General features: G+C 48.2%; 1 protein-coding gene across 1 annotated transcript in view; it reads right to left on the bottom strand.

The window, feature by feature from the left end:
* SND1 (staphylococcal nuclease and tudor domain containing 1) overlaps nucleotides 1–11707 on the bottom strand; it is a 439500-nt gene that overhangs the window by 98421 nt on the left and 329372 nt on the right. Inside the window, exon 16 of the mRNA XM_007446006.1 lies at nucleotides 3610–3719. Within this exon, the coding sequence (XP_007446068.1) occupies nucleotides 3610–3719 (110 nt within the window). The remainder of the gene's footprint in view (nucleotides 1–3609; nucleotides 3720–11707) is intronic.

Genomic DNA, 11707 nt, shown 5'->3' with positions numbered 1-11707 from the left:
GGGGGTCGTGGTGGGGGGGGGGGGGATGATTGGCAAAGGGGGTGTCACCAAGCACATGCCGTCCAGTGGGACACAATGATCTCATGTTGTATGGTCCAGAAGTAGCCCGGCCTCAAAAGCCGGGGACATGAGAACAAACTCATTTTCAGGGCTGTACCAAGCCATTTAAACCCAACCTGGCAATACCTGTACAGCACGGTCAGCAAACATTTTTGATAAAAAGATAGTAAATATTTTTAGCCATTGCAGACCATATATCCTGTTGTAACTGCTCAACTCCGCTGTTATAACATGAAAGGAGCCATAGACAGTACATAAAAAGGTTAGTGTGGCTGTGTTTCAATAAAGCTTTATTTACAAAACTGGCAGTGGGCCGGATCTGCCCATCCCTGCTATACACCAGCTGAGTGAGGCTGAGAAGAACTGTTGAAGGCCTTTCAGAGTTTCTTGGCTGCTTTGGCCTTCAAGGTCACAAAGAGAATCAGGTAATGACATGGTGTCTAGCTTACTGTTCATGACCTGAAGCTGGCAGCATCACCAGAACACCCAGACCACTGACCTGGAACAGTCCTCCCAGACTCCCGACTCAGGGGAAGGAACAAAAGCCAAGAGGAACCAATGGCTGAGGAGAATGACCATGGAGAAAAACGGAGAGGAAGAAGAACGGTGATGAAAGGTGGCAGGGGAGACACTCAGGAAAATGCGTTGAGTGATGGCCAGAAATGTCAGGCGCTCCGTCCTGACTAGTGTCATCGTAAAAACACATTTCAGGAAAGCAGGGCTCTCAGGTCTCAAGCTGAAATGAGAGGAGTCTCGTGTGAGACGGTACAGGCTCCACATGAGGATATGGGATGGAAAGACTACAAGTCTGTCTCCACCCCAAACTGAGAAGCAGACAGGCAGCAATTCCTGCTCTATCTGCCCAAAGCTAAGACAACCCACCTCATAAACAAGGAGTCGCTTTTCAGGGCCAGGCACCCCACACCCCAGCTTTCTGTCTGCTCCCCGACAGGGGCTGACCTCGGGGCGGTGGTCATTACACAGTCTCTCCCCTACTTCACATGCTTCTCAATTCAGTCTGTGGGTTCTGGAGTCCAACTTAATGGCCATATCTCTGTGGGATCACACATGGGGCCCAGGAGGTGCTGTGAAATCATGAGATCCATGTGCTACTAACTCCTTTCCTACATGAGAGAGATTTACAGTGACTGGGAAAAGCAGGCAGAGGGTAGAGAAATCCTGGCCCCAAAATAAGATAATAAAAAAGAATTTAAAGGAGGGGTGGGGCAGGATCAAGGCCAATCACATCTTCACAACACCTGATTACCTGAGCTAAATGTGATTATCAAGGGAACAGGCACAAGGTAAGAAAACCCATTCAACTTCAGTCAGCAGGACAGCAGCTCGGCCACAGAGGAGTTCCTGGAGTGGAGGCTGCCCTGAAGGTGAGAGCCGTGTGCGGTGTGAGGCTGCGGACCACTGCTCAGCCATTCAGGAAACCCCGCGGCCCTTCTCCTAAGGGTGGGAAGGACCTCTACGTCTGAGGACCAATCCATCAGGCTTTTCTAGATCCTTGGGGGTGGGGGGGGGGAGATGGCAAAGAGAAACGCTCCCCAGGACAACCCCTGGAATAAAAATGAAGGTACTATACAGGTAGAAGTAAGTGAATAAACCTATAACAAAACAAAACCCTCTCTTCATTCCTACACCGTTCAGAAAAGAGTTTTCATATATTATATGAAGGAAAATGCCTGGGAGAGTAGGCTGTAACTGGTTCCTTTAGCCAGAATCTCAAGTTATCCTTTCTTTAGGCCACACCCATCTTTCCTCTGGATAAAGACCTTTCAAAACAGTCAGCCCAAGTAATCATACAAGCAGCTAAGAAAATGCAGTAAGGTTCTCGATCAAGAGGCCCCAACCCACGGCTACGAAACATTGGGACATTACAACCAAGAAAGATCAATACCAACTTTGGATTAGACTAAGGATCTGCAAACTTACATGTCAGAGGCACCAACGAAAATGGGGAAAACTTTTAATCTTTTTCAACAATCAAATATCAGCAAATACACAGACAAAGATAAGTTCATAATAACCATGAGAGAGTAAAAGAGTTTTGGGCCACTCACTCCTTTCAGTGGTCAGTATTCTCTTTGACCCCCTTGTGCTTTTGGATATCACCAGCGGGCCAGAAACATGATCAGGAAGAAAAGTGGCTGGGGAAACAAGAGTTGAAAAAGAAAGGGAAAGAAGCTTTAGGAGACGGGAAACAACAGGAAGAGGACTATGGTGAGCAACGAACAGAAATGAGACTTAGAGAGTAAGTGATGAGGATGTTACTAACAAATGTCCTGGGCAGCCCAGTGAGGGGATTTCCTCCCCCCATCCAAAGCACAACCAACCAACAAACATCTGACTCACCTGCTTAATTCCAACATGAAACAGCTCTGTAGTTCATTATCCAAAGGGGATATTACAGAGGGGAATTCTAAAATATCTGCCCCCTGGACCTAATTCCTGTGCAATGTCAAAGAATTTCAACAGCTACTGACAGACAACAGGAGTGTTTGGATTCTTGAAATACTTCTCTAGTGGGAAGCTATCTTTAACTGATAACAATTCAACCTATGTTGTGGAGTCACAAAATAGGGCGGAGGGGAAAGACACCTTGCATGCCAACATAAGGATGGCTTCTTCACAAACAAATGCATCTGACCACAAACAAAATAGAGTGGAATGTGAGACTGATGAGACAATTAAGGGCATTAAGCACCCCCTCCCAATATATTCACTGGTGTTTCAAATCAAAATGAGAGATGCGGAAGCTTATAAACAGGTATCTGTATCACTTAGCAACCCAAAGAAGACCACACATCTGCTCCCAAAAACCTACAAAGACTCATGAGCAAGATAACCTCTAGAACCCCCATAATCTTTTTCACTGTGTGTATTATGAAAGCAGGAGGTACCCTATGGGTTTGTTAAAAAAAAAAAAGGAAAAAGGCAGATCTAAAATCCTAAGCCTGAGCCTAGCACACTCCCCACTGTTCCTTTTTTGTGCCCACCTAGCAGGATGAGTGACTGGCATACTCCTGGAAAGAAGATGGATCTGTTGACTATGACTTGATAAAAATTAGCAGGTAGATGGGCACCATGGCAGCTGAGCAGCCTAACTCCTGCCTGCAAGAGCCAGCCCAACAGGCAGAAACAAAAATACAATTAAGTCAGAAAACCTGCTACAGAAAATACAATTACTCAAAGATACAAATAAACGTTCAAAGAAAATTGGCCCCTGACAGGGTTAGTCAAGCTTCTAGATCCAGCTAGAGGCAGGCAGCTCAGCTAATTCGCCAAGGAGGAGACTGCAAGGCCGTAAGCCCTCAGCCTTAGGATCCTGGCTGGGCCGGCCTGGTGTTCATCCCACATCTCAGGACGCCCACTGGCCAGTGAAGCAGGGCTCAAGGAATGGGACGTGGGCAGACACAGAATGGATCATGGCCGGGGAAGGCCGAGCACCGGAAAAAGGGACAGACTGATCTCTGCCATCAGACCGTGTGAGCCCCACTTTCTCCCCCTCCTCATCCAAGAAGCCCCTGGAAGATGCCCTACCTCTCGCTGCAGCACCAGCTCCTTGGTGAAAAGCGTTGCTTCCTCACTGAACGGCTCTCCCTCCTGCACCAAGCCTGGGAGGTTTCGGGCTCCTCGGGGGCATTCGATGCCTGTGTCAGGAGAAAAGAAGAATTTGTGATGAAAAGGGGTCCACCAGGCCTGGTATCCAGCAAGGATGGTCCCCTGACCCTTGTAACGAGACAGGCATTTGATCAGAATGCCATGACATGAGGTAGGGCAGAGGCAGTGGTAGAAGGGGAGGCGTTTAGTTCGCCGGAGGTGGGAAAAACTAACACTATCACAGCAGCAACAGTGAAGAGGGGATCCCAGTCACAGAATCTGGGAATTACTAAGACCATCCGGGGAGTTCTAAATAGGATATGCAGGAAACACACATACCCCAACATGCGGCATGAATCCTCATCTTGGACTGCTCACTCCTTACGGGCCTACAGTCTCACTGCTTTAACCATCACTTACATAAATGGCTCTCTCACCTAAATTACACTGATATCCCCAGCCATTCTGCCTCCTGAGAGCCATTCCAGGCATTTTCTCTTTACTCTCTGACTTTCACATCCAATGCAAAAGTGTTAACTTGGTGTCATTTTCCTCTTCAAATAAGCTTCCCCCTCTGTCCTCTGGCTGTATTTGGGACAACAGTACCATCAGTATTTCATTCAGAAGGAGAGACAGAAAAAACAGAATCCTGACGAAGTATCAGGTGTCTGGAGCCAGAGAGACCTGGATTCACACCCTAACTGTACCTTATTAGGATCTGTGACCTTGGCCAAGTTACTGAACCCTTTCAAAGCCTCAGTTGTCCTATTTGTAAAAAACCTACTTCACACAGCTGTTGGGTGAACCAGGGGAGATGATTAGGTAAAATATTTAGTACCATGCCTGACATATGGAAAGGTCCAATACATTTTAGCTCTTATTATTTTACCATTATTATCACTGACACAATTACCCACTCTCAGAATCTCAGACATCCTTCAATCTGCAAACTAGACTGTAAGATTCCTGAGGACAAAATCTTACCCTTCACACTCCTACGTATTCAAGGACAGTATTTTATATGATATAGGTGCTCCTAACCAATGTAGACCGCCTTTTCTTTCTCTTTGATTCAATCATTCATTTAGCAAATATTTATCACCAACAGTGGTCACCTGAGAGAGGCCATGAACTATGTCACATTTTAATGTCTGGATTAGACTTATAAATATTTCCAAAATATTCAAACTGCAGCTGTAATTACGAAGCCAAAACTTGAACTAGGCTAGAGACATAGGAAAAGAAAATAATCAAAATAGGGGGGGGGGGGTAAGGAGGGATATGCACTTAGTGCTCGTGTCTCTAAGTAACTGCCGGCAATAAGGCAGGACCGGAAGGTGTTACCTCTTATTTACAAACAGCCTCAGGTGAAGTTACAACAGATTTGGCACAGGGAGGCGCGGCAGCAGGGCAGCTAGGCTACTGCAGACACCTGCTGGGAGCCTTCGGGAGAAGAGGGGCCACCACTGCCGGGACAGAAGGTACATCCCTTACGGATGAAGCCAGGTGGCTGCTCATGTTTCTGGCCACAGCACAGATTCAAGGTCATGGAGCTCAGAGGAGAGGTAATAGTTTATACCCTGGTCTTTCAGAAGCTCAAGAACAGAGCTTTCTCTCCAAGCCTCAAAAAAGGAACACACGGGCTTCCCTGGTGGCGCAGTGGTTGAGAGTCTGCCTGCTGATGCAGGGGACACGGGTTTGTGCCCCGGTCCGGGAAGATCCCACATGCCACGGAGCGGCTAGGCCCGTGAGCCATGGCCGCTGAGCCTGCGCTCCACAACGGGAGAGGCCACAACAGTGAGAGGCCCACGTACCGCAAAAAAAAAAAAAAAAAAAAAAAAAAAAAAAAAGGACCACACGACATCAAACAGAACACTGGATGGGGAGCACGGTACAAGGAGAGAAACCGCAGCAGGAGAGCAGCTGGAGCTGGTGCCAGGACCACTCTCCTGCTCGCATGAAGACGGGGATGGTCAAAGTCCTACCCGAGTGTCACCTGGGGAAGAGCACCACGGCTGCCTCACTCTCTCCCGGCACTTCAGTGCCAGGCTCTGAGGGAGAAGTGGAACTGATTTTTGAAAAAGACAGCAACAAACTCACAGAACCAAAAAGCCTGAGATTAACCTTGAAAGGAGAGATGGGGGAACAAGTAAAATGAAAGACAGCCATGATTCTTACAACATTAACAGCCAAAAACATTTTTCATTCTGTATCTGTGAACTAAGCAAAAATTATAATTGTCAGAAAGAAAAACAATTCTACTGAAACTTCTGGTCACATAACCATAGGTAAAGCACTGTTGAGGAAACAAGAGTAACGCGACAACAAGTGTTCAGTTTGTTTCTGACTCTTGGATGGGGCAGAACCGGGGTGCTGTTGGTGGGACTGTTGTGTCACTTAAAGGACCCAAACAGTCTCCCTAGCTGAGCAGATGTCCCCACTCTATTCCTGTAGCTGCCTTGGTATTCTGAAGTCTCAAGAGAGCAGGAGACCCCAGCAGCCCTCTCTGAATTCTGGGAGACCACCAACTGATTAAACTGAGAAGCAAGATGGCCCCGTGAGCCCAGGGAGTTGAACACGTCACGCTGAAATGGATTCAGATCACCTTCCTGGCGAGAAACACATGGGCCCGTGGTGACCAAACACCAACCACTGCACGTGGACCCAGAGGCGAAGCAGGGCCTACATTCCACTGTCCCTCTATTTGCCAGGAGCTGGGCTCCAGCTCTTCAAGAGGAGAAAGCTGAACCAGGATGTTACCCTGCCCTTTAAGTGGAAAAAGTAAACATATCCAAGCACATCAATTCCTGTCAGGCAGGTAGGTAAGAGAAAGGAAAGCGAACAGAAAATTTGCTTGAGAACAAGAATACCATCTTTGCTTTTATCGTTTACTTCCCTTTCTGCTGGGCTGACTCTTCCCTCTCTTGGACCTGTCTCCTCTGAAGTAACCCCTTCCCAGTCAAAACCTGTCTCAATGTCACAGCTCAGGGTCAAGGATGGCTTAGTCGACACTACTTACTAGGATAGAGAGAGGTTGTATCTTAAAAATAGATCCAGTGGGAGCAGGTATCAAACAGTGAAACCCAGCTAAACCCAGGTATAAGCGCTAGGAGAACAAAGAGCGGGAAAAATTAGTATTTACTGAGCATCCTTGACTATCTATGAATTGACATAAGGACCCAAATCACCAAGCTACTAAGTGGCCAATCTGAACCCTAGACTGTCAGGTGCTAAAGCTATTGAGCAAAAACCCAGTTTTGGAGTTGAGCACTGCTGTCCCCAGAGGGTGTTAGACAAGGTAGGAGTGCAGGGCCTGGGGACTCAATTTCTTGTTGGGCAGGTGAGTGGAGACACAGCTGGGGTTTACGTGTAACGGTGGGCGGGCTCTCGGCACCGGGTCGTCACCGTAGCAGAGGTGCAGGCACTGTTGGACCGGAGCACAGAGGCCAGGGAACCCCTAGGTTCCGGCCCTAGGTGGGATCCCAAAACAGGGCGTGTGTGGGCGAGATGGAATCTATTAGCAGACCAGGGCTCGCAGCTGGGGCCAGGATAGGGGGAAGGGTTTTTATAATATTGGATATCTGAGTGTTAGAAACCTATGAGCCAAGCTACCTCTGTAGATGGACTGTGTAGACGAGCGTTTTTCAAACTTTTAACGTTGATTATGACCCCACCACACACTTAAATACGGGTATGTACACATATACAGCAAAGTTTCCACAGAGCAGTGGTCAATCGTGACTACATGTGACACGCTGTCTTCTCTGTTTCATTAATGATAAAAAATACGGTTATGACACTGAATTAACTGAAGACCTCTGGTGGGGCAAGGCCCACGGCTTGGTGAACCCCGGGAGAAGACTGGGGTGTGAAGACAGAACGCCGGGTGGCCCTGACGGCCCTCCTGAAGAGGTCAAAGCCTACACCGAGTGCTTACAAGCTTTGGGACTTGGCTTTTGTGTCCCAAGGGAGCAAGGAACAGGGCGAGAAATATGCTGTCCACTAACAGGGAGCAAGTCAAACAAGGTAACATCGTAAAGCTGGAAAGACAGACATGGCTGCTGAAAGCAGGGGAAGGCCACGCGCCATCAGCAAGAAGAGGCCCGCCGAGCCCTCCCTTTCCAAGAGCCTGGCCAGTAAGGAAGCATCGTTCACGCTGCACCTTGACTCAAAGGCCACTGCAGTGCTGGGCTGGTTGTGCCGCTTTGTTACCGATACAACAGACTTAGAAAAGGTTAAAGAAAGCACGTCACGGGAAAGAAAGCTGGGGTCTCTGAAAGCAACTGCAGAGGCAGAGCTGGGCAGGCTCACCGGCGGCAAAGGTGAGCGCCCGAGACGGTGAGGAGGAAGGGAGGTGTCACCGGGTTCCAGAAGCCCTCCACAGCCAGGCCAGGAACAGCCCGCGGTTCTGAATCGTGCACGTCACCACCAATCGCTGTCTTTCCTGATGAGGCCCTGACGAGGGCACATTGAGTCTGCTATGCTCCCAACACCACAGGTGCAGGTCAACCCCTGACACAGGCAAGCCATTCATATACCACAAACATTTTGTTTAAAAAACAAAAAAAGTTCCCCAACATTCTTGAACATCTCCTTCCGAACGATGGGGTCGGGGTGGGGGGCAGAATGGAGAGAGAGACGCCCCCTGGGGCAGGCGCAGCTGACTTCCGCCAAGGGCAGACGCCGGAGAGGCAGGCCAGACACACCCGCCCCTGCTCCGGAGGCTCCCTGACCTCTTTAAAGCCTGACAGACAGCCCTGTCTGTAGGGAAAAACCCATCATTCCTCACACCTTTCCTATGCTTTCTGGGATATGATGGCTGACCAAGACTACTTAAAAACAAAACAGAAAGAGGATGTGCCTCATCTTGTTTAGAAAGAGAAAATTCATCACTGGCTATCAGCACATCATTTCTGGTTTCTACTCTGCCACTGACGAAGTATCAAACCTCTCCAAGCCCCAAGGCCTCTGTCTGTAAAATGAAGAAACTCCAAATTCTCCCCTGGCCAGAAAATCCTACAATCTGGGTTATGTCCTTTTGAGATTTCCCATCCAAGGCTGGACTCCCTGAGTATAGGGTGCCTCCTTCCAAATGTAAAATGCTGGGCTATAAGAGCATTCTGTTAAAAAGAAATTACACATTTAGAGACATTGACTAACTAGGTCAATTAACACAAACTCTTTGGTCAGTCAGCTGTGGAACGAGAAGTACAAATTCTTGTTAATGATCTGATCACGGCTATATAAGATTCTACTGATGGCTATGTGAGAGAGTCGTGCAGCGTTCTGGATATTTTACACTGTATGTTGAGCTTTATGATAATCAAGCTGGGCTCAAAGCATGGTGGCTTTTTCTTTACTCGGAGTGAAAGGGAAGTATGGCAAGTATGGCAAATCTGCCTCCGCTAGAAGGGACAGCTTCCCAGTGGCACTTAGTCCAGCAAGCAAGAGACCAGGCATTCACAGCAGGAAACAGAACTCTAGTGGAAACAGTAACCAACTGGAAGGATAGGCTGAGGGTGATTATTGCTTGTCCACTGTGTGCTCGTTACTACATCGGACATTATGGAGGCAAGGGCAGAGGACGCACGCAGACCTCACCTTCACCCTCTGCCTACTTCAGATACTTGGCGAGCTCCCTCGGCAGACCTTCCCTCCCCCCGTTTCACAAATACGCATCAGCGCCTACTCTGGGCTAGGCACTGGGTTGGGAGGTGAAAACTCAATGATGAAAAAGACTGGCTTTGTCCTAGTGAAGCTTAATTAGCAGCATGACAATATTATTTTCCCCCGCCATCGTATGAAGTATGCTATTGGTGACGGAATTTACCATTCAGTCTGTAGGGTGAAGAATGTTAAGAAATAACACATAACTGGATTATGGCAGGTGGATGCATTGGGAGGATGCACCAGACAGGTCAATCATGGGCTCGCCACTGCCATGTCCCTTGCTAAGGGTCAGCCTCAGGCAGCTGTCTTCCAGCACATGACCCTGGCTTCTGTCCTCTCCCCGACCAGAAGTTGGGGATGGAGGTCAGAGCAGAAGGTGAGAAATGAGGGAGGGAGGGAGGGAGGGAGGGAGGAAGGGAGGGAGGGGAGAGCTGCTACTGCACTTGATTCAAGGATAGTCAATTTATAGCAGGCTGGCAGAGGGGGAAAAAAAAGCTCTGTCTAAAGAGAAATGAAAAGTGACAGGTGAGAAAGATTCTTTCAGGAATTTGAACCGGGCAGCATGCAGAACATCAGCCCGTGAGGAAGAGGAGGAAGGAGGGGAGTGCAATGCATCAGCACTGGAGCACTAACACCAGAGACCTGCAGCGAGGTCCTGGAACCACCAGACCCACGACCGCCCTCTATGTTCCGGGATCTGGGAGATCTGACCTCACTTTGGATGCTGTTTAAGAATTTCATGGATGTTCCGATAAATCTGCTCTCTCCTCTCACTGCTACCATGAGCAAGCCTATGTGAGAATCTGGCATTTCCAACCCAAATTAAACTAAAACTAAATTGCTTCTTAGAGTGGGTACTGTATCTTATTCAGATCTTTCTAGCATCTGACACAATGCCTAGCACACAGTGGCACTATAGATCATCAATCAATGTTGAATGAACATCCGTGAAAAATACTTCTGGGACAGAAGTCCACACACAGAGAAGGAAATGGCTCATGAACAGTCAGGGTCACAGACCTTATGCAAATACCAGGAGAGGGGCTGACAGAATTCCGAATTACACACATCCCACTTCCCCATGGTGACACAACACTCCAAGGACGAAAAAGAAAGCACAGCTAAACCCTTTGCCCCACGGGTCTTTGAATCACCACATTTGGGAAACGCAACTCAAATACACAGGGGATGTGGGCAGCACCGACCAGCAGTGTGAGCGAGACCTGAGGCTGCTGCACCGCAGCTGTGTTCAGTTTCCAACTCGACAAAGGAGGAAAGCAATTCCCACCCGTGACCCCATGTTCGGCTCCAGGCGGCCATGCCCGGAGGGCACTCAGAGAGCAGTGGAAGATGACTCAGGGGTGGGCAGGACTGCCTGGAAAGGCCAGTTAAAGGTGCTTACATCTGTACAGCTCGGCTGAGTGGTGACTAAGAGGGTGACACGATAACAATCTGCAAGTATTTGAAAGGTGTAAACACAAAAAGGAGGGAAAATGCTTAGCCTAAAAACAGGGGGTGCAATTATTAGGGGAAAGGAAATCTGGACGAAATATCAGAAAACCTTAGTGTGGGGATGACTACGGGGTCATCGGTAAGTTTCCCAACGGAAATGAAAAGGCAATTATTCGATCCTAAAGCTGAAAGGTGGCCACAAAGCCCATCCCTCTGCTTCTGTGAAAGCAGCCCAGACCAGGGAGCTATGGTTTTACTTCCTATATTTAGGGAGAGACTTCTTAAGTAATATTCAAGTCAAAATACCTCTGCTTTAAATACTGGTCCCTGAAATTTTAACAAATTTTGTTGATCAAACCATAGCGGAGACAAAACGGCCTTTCTGGTGGGGCTTTCAGAACACAGGCTTTATCGGCTAGCACGTGGCACATGCCTGGCTAGCAGATAAAGTGGAGCTAAGTAGAGCTGGGGGACAGACAGCTGGGAAAGGGACAGAGGACTAGACTCTCTCACGTCACGGAGCATCTTCATCCCTGGTCTCTAAGACCCTGGGTAAGCATGCTGTGAAATGCTGTACGTTTCCCAGACACCTCTCCCTTCTCTCTACATAAACACAGTCCCCTGGAGTAAACATCAAGGACAAGGCAAGGCACAGAAAGAACACCAAAATAAGCTTCCTGTCACACTGACTACACTCCAATACCTCTGCCTGAGTTCCTGCTGCTGTGGCTGGCCAACTTATACCTCACAGACTCTCAGCAGAGATTTCTACCCCCGCATTCAATGAGTTCCACTTCCATACTTTCCCCCAGTGAAAAACAAAATTAAAAAAACCCCACTTCGCACAGGGAGTTAGACATTGAACTCCATATGTAGTCCAAGAAAAGTGACACGTTCTTACTTTTCTACTCTTTCC

The sequence above is a fragment of the Lipotes vexillifer genome, unplaced genomic scaffold (genome assembly GCF_000442215.2).
Source record: "Lipotes vexillifer unplaced genomic scaffold, Lipotes_vexillifer_v1.1 scaffold156, whole genome shotgun sequence".
In the NCBI taxonomy this organism is placed as follows: Eukaryota; Metazoa; Chordata; class Mammalia; order Artiodactyla; family Lipotidae; genus Lipotes; species Lipotes vexillifer.
Note: the sequence above shows the minus strand (reverse complement) of the source record. Positions and strands in the feature narration are given on the sequence as shown.